General features: G+C 39.3%; 1 protein-coding gene across 4 annotated transcripts in view; it reads right to left on the bottom strand.

Annotated features, from left to right (window-relative positions):
• Nucleotides 1-18140, bottom strand: part of sptb (spectrin, beta, erythrocytic) — a 71490-nt gene that overhangs the window by 45238 nt on the left and 8112 nt on the right. For 3 of the 4 annotated variants that reach the window (XM_035994474.1, XM_035994472.1, XM_035994473.1), the window contains exons 3-11: nt 7948-8099; nt 7644-7817; nt 5962-6059; nt 4675-4755; nt 4395-4510; nt 4142-4254; nt 3865-4052; nt 2691-2808; nt 657-815 (exon numbers count right to left, since the gene is read on the bottom strand). In XM_035994474.1, coding sequence (XP_035850367.1) covers nt 657-815; nt 2691-2808; nt 3865-4052; nt 4142-4254; nt 4395-4510; nt 4675-4755; nt 5962-6059; nt 7644-7817; nt 7948-8099 — 1199 coding nt within the window. Of the gene's footprint in view, nt 1-656; nt 816-2690; nt 2809-3864; nt 4053-4141; nt 4255-4394; nt 4511-4674; nt 4756-5961; nt 6060-7643; nt 7818-7947; nt 8100-16376; nt 17037-18140 lie in introns of those variants that run through there. The other variant, XM_035994471.1, reaches the window with a different exon arrangement.

Consider the following 18140-nt stretch of genomic DNA (forward strand, 5'->3'; position numbering starts at 1 on the left):
GCATGAGATAAACAAAATGCCGAACCAATCATAGAGAAAACTGTTTAAAAGTTACTGGAGGAGTGGCCGGTTAGCTCAGTTGGTAGAGCACGTGCACATATATAGTGGTTTATTCCTTGATGCTGAAGGTCCTGTGACGGTTTTCCTGTGTGTCTTTCCCCTTTCATGTCTGAGCTGTCCTATCATTAAAGGCGGGAATGCCCATAAAGAATCTTTAAAAAACAAACGTTACTGGAGGTCAAAACTCCACATGGAGCCTTAAAGTAAAGGATTTTAATAATTTCTTCCACTGATTTTAACATCTACACTGTGTTAACAAAATGATAAAGGTTTCCTTTCTTTTAACTTCTTTTTAATTTTTTACTAGTAAATTGCTAATTGCTATTTTTTACCTGGAAGTGATGGAGTCATCTCTCCATTTTTTCATGCAACCTGTTTATGCCTTTTACCTTTCATCACAAATAATTAGGCGTGCAAACAACCTGCTGTGTCGATTAATTAATGCAAATATTGTTAACAAAAAAAGAAAAAAAAGTGTTATACATGTCATTTCATTTAAATTAGGTAGTGTTATTGAGATCAAGACCTTTTTAAACAGACACATCAGAACAAATATCAGATAATAGCATCATATAGTTTTGTTGTTGATGTATTACCTGAGCCACGAGTCTCTGGTTCTCCAGGAGCCAGGTCTCCCTCATGGCAGCCTTCCTGTCGAATCTTCTGGCCATCTGTTCCAGCTTCTCCTGTCGGATCAGCTCGTCTCTCAGGACGCGCTCCCGCTCGTGCTCCGCCCTCTCCAGACGCTCCCAGGCCTGCACACAGATGATGAGATGATGTTCGTTGTTTTGGAGGGAGGTCGTAGCAATGTGATACTTTCAGTGGTGGGATGTAACTAAGTACATTTACTCAACTACTGTACTTAAGTACAAATTTGAGGTACTTGTACTTTACTTGGGTCTTTTCTTTTCATGCCACTTTCTACTTCTACTCCGCTACATTTCAGAGAGAAATATTAATAATACTTTTTACTCCACTATATTCATCTGACAGCTTTAATTACTAGTTACTTTACAAATTAAGATTTTTGCAAACAAAACACATTACAGTTTATATAATACAATGCTTTATTATAAATTAAACTACCCAACAATAGAACGGCCTACAAGTACAGCTGAAATTATGAACAGATTAAACACTTAGTTGATTGACAGAACTGTTTGGATCGTTTCCAGTTTCTAAAATGTGAGGATTTTCTGCATTGAGTACTTTTACTTTTAATACTTTAAGTACATTTTCCTGATGATACTTACTTAAGTTGCATTTTCAATGCAGGACTTTTACTTGTAACAGAGTATTTTTACAGTGGGGTGTTTGTACTTTTACTTAAGTAAAGGACCTGAATACTTCTTCCACCACTGGATACTTTCTATTTCCAGTTTAGAGGTTATTCACTTGATCCCATCAACATAGACCTCAGTGGTCAAGGACAGCTACAGAACAACTCCTGAAGTTGGTTGGTATTAAGTGTTGTAGGCTAGATGTTTGTGATACAACTGAGCAAACATACAGGATTTACTCACTGCATTACCTCATTATGTATTATCATTAGTCATTAGGACCTTACAATTAGGGCAGCAACTAACAATTATTTTCATTATGGATTTTTTTTTTATTAATAGTTTGGTCTATGAAATGTCAAACAAATTGTGAAAAATGGCCATCACAACTTCACAGAGCCCGAGATGTCTTCAAATGTCTTGTTTTGTCCAACTTATACTCACAGATATTAAATTTGAAATTATTTAAAACACAGAAAACAGCACATTCTCACATCTTAAAACTGGTATAAACAGATAATGTTGGACATTTTTGCTTGATTTATGACCTAAATTATTAATTGATTATCAAAATTGTTACTGTCAATCTACTAATTGATTAATCAACTAATTGTTTTAGATCTATTTACAATACCTGTGAATAAATGTCTAATATTGAGCTATATCAGGGGGAAATGGATCCCAACCTTGCTGTACTACTGACATGTTAGCATTATGTTCTTACTTTTGAGACACATTTGTTTTATGTTCTTGTGCCTGCAGTGATGTTAAAGAGATGTTTTTTTATTGTACAGTTTACTGTACTGCACTGGTATTACCAGTATAATTCAAGTCATTTGTGGTTTAATTGTTGCCTCGGGACTGTGCAGTGCTAAATGAATGGAATTAATTTTTGTCCATCTAACTGAGAAACCACATCTAACTGAGACGTTTACATGATTGTCAAAAGAGAGACTTCATATGAAAAAGCCAAACATTTTGTCTGTTAAAACTAGGGCTGAAGTGATTAGTTAGTAATCGGTAATCGTTACCGAGTAATCGGTTAGTTCATTTATTTTGATAAGGAATTAATCGTTTAAATCTGTTTTTGTAATGCGAACAACATTCACTGGTTTTAGCTTTTCAATTTTGAGGGTCTGCTGCTTTTCTTTGTGTTATATGATACTAAACTGAATATATTTAGGTTTTCAACTGTTGGTTGGACAAAACAAGCTATTTTAAAACATCTCTTCTGTGATGGGCAATATTTTTGTTATTTTCTGACATTTTATAGCCCAAAGGATTAATCAATGAATCGAGGAAATAATCTGAAGATTAATAGATAAAAAAAAGAAACATGATCCTTCTCACCCTGTTGATATCCGCGACCAGGGCTCCCTCTTTAGGCGTGTAGACCCTCTGGTTGTTGGCTCTCATACGACTCTGGATCGTAAACAGCAGCACCTCAAGGTTTCCTTTTTCCTGGAACCTGCAAGAAAAAAACACAAGTGACACAAAAAGGTACAATGAAGCTATAAAATGTGCACCATTTGTGACTTTATTTCCCAAACCCACTCTCTAAATATTAGAGATATCCTTCTCTACGTTAGCCTTGATCGTATCCAATGTTCTATAATTGTTTATCTGCCATCTAATATTCCGTCTAATATTCATTTATTTATTTTCCATATATCTACATGCACATGAATTGTGCTCACTTGTATGTGATTATATGTGTGATCAGCATTGGGTCTAATATTTGTTTGTTTGTCTAGTGTTTGATGTTTACTTGTTTGCTTGTTTGTTTGTTTGTTTGTTGGTTTGTTGATCCATAGAAAATCATATACGTCTGTAAAAAAAGTCAAAATTCAGAAGTCAAAATGCAGAAGAAGTATGGATTGTACTGAATATGAAAATAACAGATAATGCAAAAGAATATCTGTTTTAATATGATATAATATTTATTTTTAAAATGAAAACAGTGACAGATTTGAATAATGAATTTGTTAACTGTAACTTTCAACTTATACAAAATTGATTGAATTTGGCTGAATAGAGGCCCAACCAAAAACAACATATCACACAAAAGAATACTTCAGATTGCTTACAAAACTTAACCTAATAATAATGTAATTATCTCAAGAACAGCTAGGTTATATAGAAGAATATGTTCCAACTATTTGCAATACACTTATTGGCAGCCAATAAAAGCTGTTGGAATGATAGTGATCCCTCTTCTGTATCAATGTGCTTAAATGATGATGATCGTGTTCCCCATATAAAGCAAAGTTAAGGAAAAGAGTTCCTACTAGATTTTATAGAAAAGTCTGAACCAGTTGTCCAGAGGTTGTGTTGAAAAGTGGTGGTTAATTACAATTAGTTTCTGTCTGTTTTTCATTGTAACTCTTGATATTTTATGAAATGTGCTTAATATTGTAAAGGTGAGTTATGTTTTTTTCTTCTCTTGAAGATTAAAAAGCACTGGACAAAGAGAACAGATCAGAATAGAAAGAGAAACGGAGAATGTTGTCTTGGCGTGACTCACTTGGGTGGCTTCTCTACAGTGCGGTAGGTGTTGAAGGCCTGGAGCTGCTGCTGAACTCCAGTCAGAGAGTTGGCAAGTTTCCGGTTGTTCAGCACGATAATGGTCTGCTCGATCCACGTCAGCAGATCTGACGCCAGAGTCTCATACTTATCAATCATCTTCTCTGTCTCGATGGCGTGATCCAGAACCTAAAGAAGGAGGTTGAAGACAATCAGGGAAGCAGGAACAAACTTGTGTTAAAAATATGTCATAATTGTGCGTCATCTTTCCCTCTCACCTTTCCAACTCTCTTTCCCTCGACAGCGAGCTGCTTCATCTTCGAGAAGTAGTGGTAAAATGCCACGACGTACGTGATGATGGACTTCTCATCTGGGTTCTCTGTGAACACATCTACAGAACAAAAAACGGTAGACAAGTCAGTCACAGCCAAGCCAGAAACCATCTCTGGTCCTGAGGTCTTTTTTTCCACCAGGCTTAAAGCTCCTCAACATTTATTCTACATAAAGGCACAGCCTCCATCAGTCACTCGCCTTCTGGGTCTAACAGTTTGGTCACGCCAAGCTGCTGCTCTGCTACGTTGAAGGCGCTCTGAAGGTTGTGGGTCGGGTTGGACCTCTTCAATTTGTTATACTCCACCAGATCAGGCCTGAGAGAGAAAGATGGAGAGCGCAAGAGAGCAAAAGAGGAAAACGAGACAGTGAAAGAGAAGAAGCCGAATGAGGAGGAGAGACACTGAGCAGACGGGTTTCATGAGCGTTTACATTTCAGAGCTGGTGAGAGTGGATTTGGCCATTCATCATCTCTTCTTACCGGTGTTTGTGTATGAGAGCGTTGAAGGCCATACCATCTTTCCAGCTGGTGGTGAAGTTTGTGATGTTGATATTGGGATATCTGCAAAACAAAAGCCAGGGGACGTCATTGGCTGAACCTAAGGGACATTGCTGAGAAGCTCCTGTTTTAAATCAATGTCTGGGATCGGTTCTGTTTCCACAGCTTCAGGCCTGAGCAGACTCAGACCAGTGGCATTTTATGATTTGCTCAAAAGATGCCAAACATTTTGAGGCACAGATTCTAAAATATGACAGAATCCAACTCAAAGCTAGCAAATCACATTCAAATGAATACCTTTAATCTTAAAGAATAGATTAACATTTTGGGAAATTTGCTTATTCGCTTTCTTGCAGAGAGTTAGATGAGAAGATCGATACCACTCTCATGTCTGCACGGTAAATATGAAGCTACAGCCAGCAGCCGGTTAGCTTAGGTCAGCACAAAGACTGGATAAGAGGGGGAAACGGCTGGCCTGTCTCTGTCCCAGGTAACAAAATCAGCCCACAAGCACATAACCTCTCCGTAAAACCAAAACATGTTGGTATTGTTCAAATTACAGAAATGAGATATAACGTGCTAATTAGTGAGTTTTAGAGGTGCTGATAGGTGGATTATGTTGGACAGAGGCAGGCTAGCTGTTTCCCCCTGTTTTCTAGTCGTTATGTTAAGCTAAGCTAATTGTATCCTAGCATTTACTTCACATTGACCTTCTCATGTAACTCTCTGCGACAAAAGCGAATAATTGTATTTCCAAAAATATCAAAATATTGCTTGGAGTAAGTAATCATTATGGCTTTATGATTATTAAATATATTATGTAAAGGGTAATGTAAAAACTTCTAAACTGTGGTTCTGAGTGGACATAAACTTTGATGCACATTTAGTTAAATTCCTTCTTAATATCAAAGTAAAAACGAAAGAGTGCTTCACTATCTTTTTTATTAAACATAATGACTATGACCCACTTTTTAATCCATTTTCAACCATAAAAACTAGAATAATAAAAATAGTAACTCATTTTATTTATGGAACACTTTGATGCTTTACATAACAAATTAAATAAGAACCTAGAAAAACTAAAACAATATGCAATAGATTGCAGCACAGGACATACAATAAAATATTAAAAGCTTTTAAAAGGTGAGTTTTCAATTTCAAGACACAAACAAACAAAAAGATCTTTAACCACTAAAAGATTTACAGCTGTGCACAGAAGTGGATCCTCATACTAATTCCCAAAGGGCATTTACAACAGCTCCCACTTACCCTGCCGTTTTCATCTGACACCACAGAAGAAGAGCATCCTTGGCTGAGCGCGTCTCCTTCTGGTCCGCCTGTCCCGTTTCCACAATGATGTCCTGGATCTGAATAAAAACAAAAAGCACAGCTGGATGATACATAATGAAACTTAACTAATGACTATGAGCTTTGCAATCAAACAAGAACAATCCACAGCAGAGAACAAAAACTTCACTGATAGGAACATGTCGCTAATAGCACGCAGCAGTAGGGAAACATTTGGGCAAAGTGGCATAAATACCCCTTTGAAATACCAAATTTATTATAACATGAGTAGGGTTTTATTTGTGTACAACAAAACAAATCTCAAGTGATATGTCAGCTATGTTACTAGCAGATTGGATTCTCACAAATCTAAACCTATAGGGTCCAGCTGATAGAACGAGGGGTAGTAATTATTGAAGTTCTTATTTTCCCACACAGTGGGCCAGTAATTAGAGCAGTGTATGTGATCTGAGAGACAGGCCCTGAGAGAGGGCTAAATTTAGCCAGCTTTGGTTCTCCTTGGTTAATGCAGACTGAAAAGATACAGACAGGAGGACCAAGTCAACTCCTTTCTTTTTCTTTTCTTTTTTTTTTATTTATTTTTTCCGAAAAGGCTGAATTATGCAGGAGGCCATATTGTTTGAACTAATGTGTCTAAAAATAGCAATGTTGCTGTCAAATTAAAAATAAATATATGCCTCCTCCAAGAAGATAAAAAGAGTCAAACAGACATGTTCTGATGTTTGGGATGTGCTTCTTGCAGCAGATAATATTGGAATCTGAAGGCATCTCATTTGAGGAAAAAGAAAAAGTCAAAAACATCTCAATGCTGCCAGTTGAAACTGTTCCTGTACTGCATGCATACACACTAAAAATGACACTAATCAATTATCACACAGCAGGTTATACACTAAATGCAAATAAAAATGAGTACCAAGTCATAATGTACTCTGATTTGATTAATACAATAGTCTATGGTAGCATAATAACATATATTACAGTTATATTTGAACTGTGGTCGGGCTCCACATGTGGCCAGCTCATCATGTTATTTGAAGACTGTGACATGTTAAATAACATTAACAAAATGTGAGTTTTCAGACCAGAACTGTAATATTGACATTTTTAGATGTAAGAAAATCTAAAGTTTGTGTGCTGAAAAAGAGTGTGTCTGTTGTCAGGAAGATAATTGTTTCTTGTACTGCTGTAACGTGAACTTCCCCCCTGGGGATCAATAAAGTCTCATCTTGTTGTGATGGCGGAAGTAGTTGAAGGAATGGTGACTATATATAATGCAAAGTTTAATATTTTTGTGTTTTGTTTAGAACTACATCTCCCGTTGCCTGTAACAGAATAACAGGGAGAGAAGAGAGTGAAGTGATGTATATTCAATTGTCCAATGTTTTGTTATTAAAGTGGACTAATATACACTGAAGAAGCTGTCCTTGTAATTTTACTTTTACACATGACCTGAAATTACGAGTAATAAACTAACGGTTAATAGTACCCAGCCTTAGAAAAGTTTCATTTTTTTCAACATCTTCAGGCTTCCATGTAACTGATAAAAATAAATAAATATAAAAAAGGGACAAGTGATTCAAATTAGCAAAAAAAAAAAAAAGGAAATAAAGTTGAATATGAGCATTTAGCGTAGCCAAATTTACCTGGAAGCGAAGGATGATGGTCCAGATGAGGCCGAGGATGAGGCGATGGTTGCCATCGACGATGTCATGGGAGCCCATGTTCTCCAGGTGAACCCTCTGCTCTTTGAGGAACTGCAGAGCCTTGTCCACATTCTCCAAACAGTGGATACGCATTCGGCCCTTAGTGGGTTTTGGCTGAAGACAGACATAAGAAAGAAAACAGAAAGGCAAAATTATAAAGGCGAGAGTGACCACGAGGAATAAAACAAAGAGTTAACAGGAGAAAAAAAAATGTATAAAAAGGTTTGACGGGAGAGCTTCTTACCAGTCGTTCACCGGACAGCACCTCCAGCAGTTTAATGAGCATGCGTCCGTCCCGCAGGTCCAGGTAGAGGTCAGAGATGCGACAGCCGACCCGAGACAGGATGGAGTTGACCCATTTAGTAAAGGTCTTCTTCTGAACCGCCTCACGCTCATCTGATGGGAGCACAAAGTTAAAGAAAGAACATGAGCTCCATGAATAATGAAATAACTTTAACACATCTACAGAACAGCACCACTGGAGCTGCTGGGGATTAACTGTCCTGCTCAAGGGCTGTTTAGATAGATAGATGGATGGACTGAGTTGAATTTGCTTTGGAAACAGAGAAATCTTACTGGTTAAATTAATCCCCAGTGCAGAGTTAAGCTTTGCACTCTTACGGAAAAAATAATACAGCCTGAACATATCCAGCTATCTGTAGTGAGCTTTTCCAGGAATAAAAACACAACATTAAAATGATTCTGTGGCTCCAATGATTTAATCTAACTCACACAATAATAGTATTTCTACCTTCACATCAGCCATGCCTCCAAGAAATATGATTTACATAACCAGGGACTGATTATGAGACAACGGGCCCCTGGGCACAGACATGTAAAAGGCCCCTGAACCCTCTTAAAGAAGCAAGACACCCGCACTGACATTCTGCAGGCGAAACAGAAGTATTCAAATGATGCTAGAGATGAAAAGAGGCTGTCTGACTCCTGCTCAAAGCCTCCGGCCACAGCTGATAGACACACTCCTCATAGCTGGCATACAACATACTAAAGAACATTATACAACATATTATGGGAAACCATCAAAGGAATCATGATGGACAAGAACAAATTTAAATTACTTTTTTAAATTTACCAATTTGAACTGTATTTTAATGAAATGTTGTAGCTTTAGTAGGGTGTGCCACTGTAATATGAAGGAAAAATAAACAAAAAATGAATCTTGGGTTAGATTGGATTGGCAGATACTCGATATTAAGAATTAAGAAAATGTACATCCCATTTACATTTTTCTTCTGAGCTCTGTGACTTTCCAACAAGAAGTCACCTAGGGCCCAGTAGGCCTGTTCAGTAATCCATCAATGTCCAGAACTGAAACTTCAATTAAAGTCAATGTAATGATACACACAGGTTTTCAATAAAGATTTGGACCCTGATCCTATGACTGGTATTTTTGGGATAGCACCTTTGGGCTCTGAACTCACAACTGCTCAATCAGAAGTACTAGCCTTTTCATCTCTGCTGGCTAGACGACTCATCCTTTTGCACTGGAAATCAGCTAACCCACCGTCATTTGGACGCAGGGTGACCGATGTTATGGCACATCTTAAATTAGAAAGAATGCGATGCTCCCTTGGGGGCTTAGAAAAGAAATTTAAAAAAAGTGTGGCAGCCTTTTTTTAGAACATATTGAAAATAATTTCAGACCTAGCATATAAATGTATATCTATGTCCTGCATCCCCCCTCCCTCTCTTCTCCCCCGCCTCTTTTTTTTCCCTCCTCTCTCAATATACTTTATTTTATTATTTCTTTGTTGTCATGCAATTTATTTTTCACATCTATTTTAATGTATATTGCAACACATGTCAATATTGGTTTTCCATCACTTAAAATGTTGACAATGTAAATATTGCTTGGAAACCTGTGCAAAAACCCAATAAAGATAATTTCAATAATAAAGTCAATTTAATAGTCAGCCTTGTCACTATGCTGCTTACTGTTACACTTGTGTCAAGTGGGGATACGTTAAAATTTTGACCACTTTACAAGATCTGGACCAGTCATGTTATCCCTGCCATATATTTGTACAGTGCATTTCTTTTACTGTAATTAGAGCAGTACGTCATTAATGAAATGCTGGTAAAATACTGAAAGTTTGGACCTTTTTGCTCAGTTATCGTAGTCATTATTGGTGACTCCTGCTTTGGATATTAACCTGAAAGGCTTGATATGATTACTGATATGACTTCAGTATTTTTGCAGACAGGCCTGCTGCAAATGTGATACGGAAACTCCCCGAGGAAAAGCTTAACTTTACCCATCTATGTCTCCTCATCCTCCATTCAGAGTAGATAGGGAAGTGGTGCTGCATAATAACATCACATGCATAAAAAGTAAACACACAAGGTTTCTGCACAGTTAAGCGTAGGTGTACAGTATTTATGCTGAAATTCCTCGACTGCAAATTTGCCTGAAAACTCAGGAATGACAGCAAAGAGAAAAGCAGAGTATGATTGTCAGACTCTGACAGGTTTTTGGGAGGATGAGCGTTGCCTACACGGTGACACATCTTGCCTGAATCACACTTAAAAATAATATCTCAGAGAACAGCAGATGTGCCTCCTACTCAGCAGCAAAAATAAAAAAAATTTTTTATTGGACCATATGTCAGCATGACCCAAAGTACTATACTCTTTTTTTATTTTGTCTGTGGACACACTTAATATGAATGGGAACGGGGGTGGTGTGAGTGGGTGTGTGCTTGCCACTGGGGGTTGTGTCTGCATTTAGTTAGCATATTAAATGCCCTGCACAATTTAAATCTTCTCTAATACTCAGAATATAATGCAACTGTGACATGTACTGAGCACAACTTTTATAATTTTACAACTTCTCATTGCATTCTTGTGAACAAATTATTTCACAGCAGCACCGTTTATAAATGGTCTAAAACATATTTTTGGCATTTCTCAACTGCAATTTCTTATAACTACTTATCTGACTCCAAATGCACCAAAAACGATCTATCTGCAATAAGCTAATAACAACCCCGTCGATTTATAAATCTAGCTCTAGAAATTAAACATCATCATATGCATACATGATATTTAACACATTTCTGTAAGGCTTCATTCCAACATATTTAACAGAGACATTGGAAGATTCTCGTAGCCATGTTAATTAGCCAAAATGTTAAATTTACAAGTGATTCAAGGGCTAGGCAATATCATAAAAATCAAGGTCACAATATAAACAAAGATATAATAAACATGTTATAAACTCATCTATAATGAACATATAATAGGCTAATATATGCAATAATAATACATATACAATTATCACATTGATGTTGAATTTGATGTTTCATAAATGTACTTTAACTGTAAACTCAGTTAATGTGTTCAATGAAAACTTGGTTAACTTAGTTTTTTACTTAGTTTTATTATTTATTTATTTTATCGATGAGTTAATTTAACCAGATCAATACAGATAAACAATGTTGCATAAGAAAAGGAAATGCAACAGATGTAATGTATTCAGGACGTCTAGCTAAAGCTAGTCTGCACAACTTGGGTATTTCTTTGTATTTGCTGAGGCCAAATAACTGATCTCATCATGACAATAATCATTAGTTGCAGCTCTAGTAGATATGTAGTTTTTAATTTAAGCTCTTTGGAGAATATTTTAGAACAATCTGGAGCAAGGAGGGCTGAAGGGTGATACAAGATGACTACAGTTACCTTGATTGCACCCACAGCTCCCAGCATACACACACACACACACACACACACACACACACACACACACACACACACACACACGCACACACAACCCACACAAACATTTTCCCCTCAGTCATACCATCTTGCAACATGTAACCTCCCCTCGGTCTGCCTGATACACAGTTTGCCTTGTTTATTCCTGAACCCAAATCTGACTGCAAACTAAGGAGTGCAAAGGACTGCATCCTTAATGACTGATGTAATAAATGATTCAGACCCTGGGGCTGTGGAGAACAAGCAAGGAACAATCTAAAGAGGAGGAACAGAAGAAGAAGAGGGAGGAAAGAAAGGAAAGAGTAGTAGAGATAGGAGTTAACGATATTGGATTAAAGGTTAAGAAGGAGACAATAAAGGGAGGCGAGACTAAAGAAGATGAGAGAAAAAGAGGACAGGTGATAGAGAGCATGAAGCATCAGACAGAAAGTGATGGAGAGAGTGACTGAGATGCAATCTTTCAGGTAAAATCTAGAAAGACTCAACCAGGAAAATAGAAGAGGATACATTACCTACAGTATCTAAAAAAATTACCCAGTAAGGACCAAAGAAAGCTCCAGCTTCATTCTTAGCATCATCAAAGAGAAGAAAGCAGGGTTTATTGTATGTATAACACATGATGCAGCAGAGTACAGTGAATAAATCATGCTTTTTCTGTTCCCCTCAGCAGTACAACAGCACACACCGCACCACTACATCGACACAGATTACCACACCATGAAAAAGTAATGGCAATTAAAACATGCAAATAACTCAAAGCTCCATGAGGGGTGTCAGTGATTTAGCACAAAAATTTGCATCATAATCTGTCAAAACAAAAAAAAACATCCACAAGACACCTCTACTGTATGTGCAGTAAAACCTGTGACAGATGCTTTCTGAACTATTTGGGGCGCTGCCTCCAGAGGGTTTTACAGTGGAGGCAGTAAGAGGACAATTAGAGCACATGCCCGAAACGAGCACATGGTTCTCCTGTATCGTCTCACGTCACAAGACCTTGAGAGGAGACAGAGTGCACACTGATGCTCCTGGCCATTTAGGAAGCATGGGACAACAGAGGGGGAGGAGGAGTGGGAGGAGGGAAGGAGGATCCTTGCTTGCATGCATCTCGCAGAGCCGGTTTCAGATGAGTAGTTCAACAAGCTCAATATGACAACAGCTCTGTGTGTGCACTTGCTGCTGAACAAAGCCTTTCAGTGATAAGTCTGAAAACAAAGCTCTGTTAAACCTCGAAATTCCAGTAGCAGTATTGTAGAGCAGAACATCAATATAATATGTAAACTATTGGTGATATAAGACTCAATATCGTCTGGGATTTCATTATTTTAAAGGTGCTGTACGTAGGATTGCGAAGATCCAGGACTTAGCCAAAAAATTTTAACATCGACAACTTCTCAGTCCCTCCCCCCTTTCTGCTAAAGCCCAAAACGGTCTCCTAAGCCCCTCCCCCCACAAGGGAGAATGAATGTGTGTGCATGAGCAGTGATTGACACGCAGTGAGACACCCCCCCCTGGCCCTGATTGGTGCATCTGAACAGGGAGCTGTGGATTTTTGCAAATCACACTACAGGCTGTAGGTGGTGCCAGAGGAGCCGGATTTCTTTTTTTTTTAATGACCTGCTTCATGTAGTTCTACTGGAACACAGGGTCAGTTTCAGCAAATATGACAGAAAGTTGGTTTCATAAGTCTTACCTACTGCACCTTTAATATCAAGATATATGTTGGTTGTTTTGTCTTTTCCAGGTCTTCTACAGTTCTTCTACAATCTGAGTGTTCGAGCCCAATAACAGTAACAGTGAATTATTCTACTTCTTTAATCTGTACATATTGATATTGAGGTTTTTGTTATGAGTGTCATTATTTGGGTTAGCTGCCCAGTGCTGTCTCCCATCCAGTTATTGTGTCGCTGTACTGCTTTTGGGATATAAAATTAAATATACTATACTTTACATAGTAGGCCATACTTTTTTGAACACAATGAATTTGCTTTTCTTTCGCTGTGTGTCAGAGGCCTCTCTCTCTCTGCCCCCTTTCCTGTCGTTGTGCAGCTGCTCTGAAATAAAAGCCCAAAAAATAATCTTAAAAAAAAGATCGAAGTCGAATGGGACCACAAGCAGGAATTGGCACATGTCTCCCGGTGAGGTAAGCTGTGTTATATAATTGTTGTATTTTGGGATAAAGCCCTATGATCTGTGACATGTCAGAACATACTTTAACAGTACTACAAGTTGAGAAGTGTCATAAAGTCAGCAAACGGACACAGTAATGTCAGTTATACCGCAATATGTATATATTTATGAAGTTTGCTTACTTTAGCTAGTTTTGCTTTAAGGTTTCATATCAAAGTTGGTGTTTTAAATTTAATGTAAATGAAAGCTACACTTTTTGTATGATTTTCACTTCAATCATGGCAGAAGTGTACTTGAAAGGGGCACTTGGCTTTTTTTTTTTAAGATAAATGACACATTTAGATGCAGTTCATAAATAGGAAAGTAGCTGTAGTAGTTCATACGAAGGGCTAACCACAACTTCACTGTATGTTTAATGATTGAAGCTGCAATTGTCATACATTCTTTTTACATGAATTAAATATTTTTGAGCAAGTGCAGCAGTCATATACAGTATCCAACTTTTCTGACACACTGACTGGACTGCAGCAGCATCTTGTCACTGCTGTGCTGCGTTCCTTTTCCAACTTACCGGCTTCTTCTTCCTGCATATCAGTGCCAGCCTTACTAAACATTCCTCTGTTTCACATGCTTTCACTGTGTTATCTCTCATCCACTCTTTGACTCCAGTGAAAGCCCAATGACTTATTCATGCTGATGGATTTTCCCTGTACACACCCTGATCCGTCTTTTCCCACAGTCAGCTCTTACTGGATGTGGCCCAGTGGGTCCCCCAGCACCCTGCTACATGCCTGAGTCATGGCCCTGCCAGAGTTGAAAAATGTTGTAAAGAACAAAACTTACGAGTATTCTGACTTGTAAGAATTAAGTTAGAGCCCCAGGAAAGTCTGTTTACAGGTGCTGGAGAATACTATTGCAAACGTAAGTCGTATGAAGCCTTTTGTGGCTTCAGAGGGAGCTGCGTTAAAGATGTAGTAGGTAAGACTTATAAAACTAACTTTCTGTCATATTTGCTGAAACTGACCCTATGTTTGAGTAGAACTACATTAGGCAGGTAATTAAAAAAAAAAATCCAGCTCCTCTGGCACCACCTACAGCCTGTAGTGCGATTTGCAAAAATCCACAGCTCCCTGTTCAGATGCACCAATCATGGCCAGGGGGGGTGTCTAACTGCGTGTCAATCACTGCTCATGCACACGCATTCATTCTCCCTTGTGGGGGGAGGGGCTTAGGAGACCATTTGGGCTTTAGCGGAAAGGGGGGAGGGACTGAGAAGTTGTCGATGTTCAAATTCTTTGGCTAAGTCCTGGATCTTTACAATCCTACCTACAGCACCTTTAAATCTAATAAACTGCCTCAAGTCATGTCACTTGAGTCAGCGTCAGTTGGGGCTGAAGACTACAAGTTTGAAAATGACAAAAATCTGGGGAAGAAGAAAACATGACAACTGCTTAAATAACATACATTCACAATAATTTGAGGGCCAAACTCATGCAAAACATTGTATTTTTAACAATAAACAGGAGATCAAGGGCCCAAAAATTTGAAGGGGAAGGTGTTCAGACAGCAGAAGAAAGCCAAAAGGTTAAAGATCAAAAATCAACTAGACAAGATGGAGGGAAAAAAACACTTTTTGCGTAACCAGGGCAGCAGAAAATACTCAACACCAATGAGTGTGTCAAACCCCAAGAAAGACATAAGAAAATGGATGAATGGTTGAAATCAATAAATGCAAAGCAAAGACTGTTTTCTCTTTCTCTATTTATTACTTATGTTTTTTCTGTTATTGTTGTTCTGTCCAACTTGCTGTCTTGACCAGATCTCCCTAATAATGGGTAAATAAAAAGCAAATAAAATTTCATGAAATGTAATTGGTGGATCAATACACTTGGCTCCAGAGAAACCACTCTAATTTGGGAAAGCTTCAGAAGTTTGCCGCTTTACGGATCAGTTGACTCTGCAGTCTTCAGAATCAGTCTGTACTTGAAATCTAGCAGAGGCAATAAAAAAGCATGTTTCCCTCTCTGTTCCTGCATCATCTCCTCCATTTTCTTCCTCTCACTAATGCACTCCTGTCATCAGGGAGTTGGATAGCATAGTGCAAGCTAACGAAAAATCCACAGTGACGGCAAACCTCTCTTTTAAAACCTTAATAACACAGGCGGAAGGAGAAGCACGGGAGAAGTTAAACCGCCAGAGAAATTGATTCTTTTTTAACACCGCCAACGCAATCATTCAGGGCAAAAAGGAGGCTAGGATCAAAACACACTTTTGCTTTGTTCTTTGGAACAGTTTGCGAAGGGTAAGGACCATATGGAGAAAAGGTCACAAGCTAAAATGATGAATATGTTGTCATAAAGAAAATGGAGCACATAAGAGTGCATAACACTACCTTTGGATGGAAAACCATCACAACCTTTTTAGGAGTTTGCCTATGAATTATTCAAAATCAAGTCAAGTCAGTGAACAATTGGGGCAGAGCTACGGCTTCCTGAAAATAAATAAATGACTACCTTATAGATTCAATAAAAGGGCCAATGCTTTGGAAGCTCAGACTTTCTTTGCTGTTAGCTTTCTACAGTTCTGTACAGGATGACAAACTAACCTCACACTTGCTCACATCACAGCCCAACCTCCCTGCGATCCCATGCTGGCCTAAACCCAAACACAAGTTGGGGAAGGGAGGGGCATGATTGGAAAAGTGCTTTCTCTCTCTGTCTCATCGGTGAGGAAGGAAAGGATGGACAAACTCCCTCTTAAACACACACAAATGCACAAACAAACGGCTCTTCCATCAGGACGCTGTACCTTGCAACTGTCTGAAGCGTCCGTCCAGGATGGAGTTGAAACAGATGTTGGTGGTGCTGTAACTCAGCCAGCGCGCCCGCTTCATACTTTTAGCTGAAGAGGAAGAGGAGGAGGAGAGGAGGGCGGGGGGAGGGTGAGGGTGAGAGGGCCTCTGACGTCTGGGGGTGCAGGAGGAGGATGAGGAAGAGGATGAGGAGAAAGGGCAGAGTCCCGCAGGTGCCACGGCGAGAGGCACGTGCATGAGAGTGCCGTTCCTCTCCGAGTGGTGTTCAGGCTCCAGCTGCTTCCTGCTGCTGCTGCTTCCCCTGGTTGCCTTCCTACTTTCAGGTCTCTGGGCCCGGTGGACCGGTGGGGTGCTCCTGCTCCGGCTGATGCTCATGCCCACCCGAACTGGGGCCTCTTTCTCCGGCGGGGCATAGGGCCGGACGGCAGCCTCCTTAGTCCCTCCGCTGCTGCTCCGGATGGCTGTTGTGTCCCTGCTGCTGGCCTTCAGGCTGATCTTGACCTCTCGGAGCCGGGGTTGGCTTATAGGGGCAGCGCGCAGCAGGCACGGGCTGCTCATCTTGACCCCCAAACACCGACAACAACAACAACAACAACACAGCCTGGAGCCAGCAGAGGAGCTTGGCACTCCACGTCTCTCCTCTTCTCTGTCTCTTGGCTCTCTGTCCTCCTTTCCAGCTCTCTCTCGTGTTCACTCCTGCTCCCTCCCTCTCTCCCTCCCTCCTTCTTCTTTCTTTCTTACTCTCTCCTCACTGCTGCCGTGATGATGCTATGCCTCCACGCTCAGGCGGCACAAGGGCTCAGGCAGCCTTCAGTTCAGTTTAAAGTGGTTTCTCCAGCCCCATCCATGCATACAATATGTTTTTTAATATGTCCACATGCACACAAGACTCCCTCCCTCTACCCAGCACTCCCACACAGTCGTGACATCACTGAATGTGAAGTGTATTTTCCTGTGCCAATAATCCAACATAAAACGGTCCATCTTAAAGGAAGGTGTCTTTTTTTAGGTGTATGTAAGGAGTAGTGTAAGTGGCTGGATATTCATTACGTTATGTATATACTCTGAAGGCATGCTGGGTGCATATTTCTCAGTTCGCAAGCTGTAAATCAGCAGCGACGACATTCAGAGCCTCTCTCATCTCCTACCTCTTTTTTGACTTTCCTCCCTCTCTTCCTATTCTCTCTCTCTCTGTGTCTCTCCCTCTCTGACAGGAAACACTGATTGCATTACAGAAACATCAGTGCAGCAGCACTCTAACACAATATCCCCAACACCCACACAGAAGCCTTCATCACTTAAAGAGACAGATAGAGACAGCAAGAAAAGTGGTGGAAGCTCTAACAGATAAATGGTCTGGACATGACTTCATATATTTTGGCTACCCAGAGTTTGGGCTTGATATTAAACCATAACACGTAGTATTGTGTCTTTCCAGACCAAAATGTGTGCGTAGCGTCCATAGCATCGAACACTGAAAGCTAGCATCAGATGTTCAAATCAGACAATTCTTGAACTTGTAATCCTTCAGATTTTCATTATATCAAACCTCATTTTTTATACTATTTATGACCAGCATTTTTTTCAACAATAGCCATTTAATGTATGTATGTATTTAGGCTTTGGCCATTTACAGCAAATGGTTATAACGTTTTGGCGGGAAAAGGCTCTGCTCTTTTAAGGGGGTACTACTCCCCCCCAAATAATTCTTGCTGAAGTCAACAATACTTAAAGCACATAAGGAGAAAGTTTTGTTGGTG

The sequence above is a fragment of the Sander lucioperca genome, chromosome 18 (assembly GCF_008315115.2).
Source record: "Sander lucioperca isolate FBNREF2018 chromosome 18, SLUC_FBN_1.2, whole genome shotgun sequence".
NCBI classification, from domain to species: Eukaryota; Metazoa; Chordata; class Actinopteri; order Perciformes; family Percidae; genus Sander; species Sander lucioperca.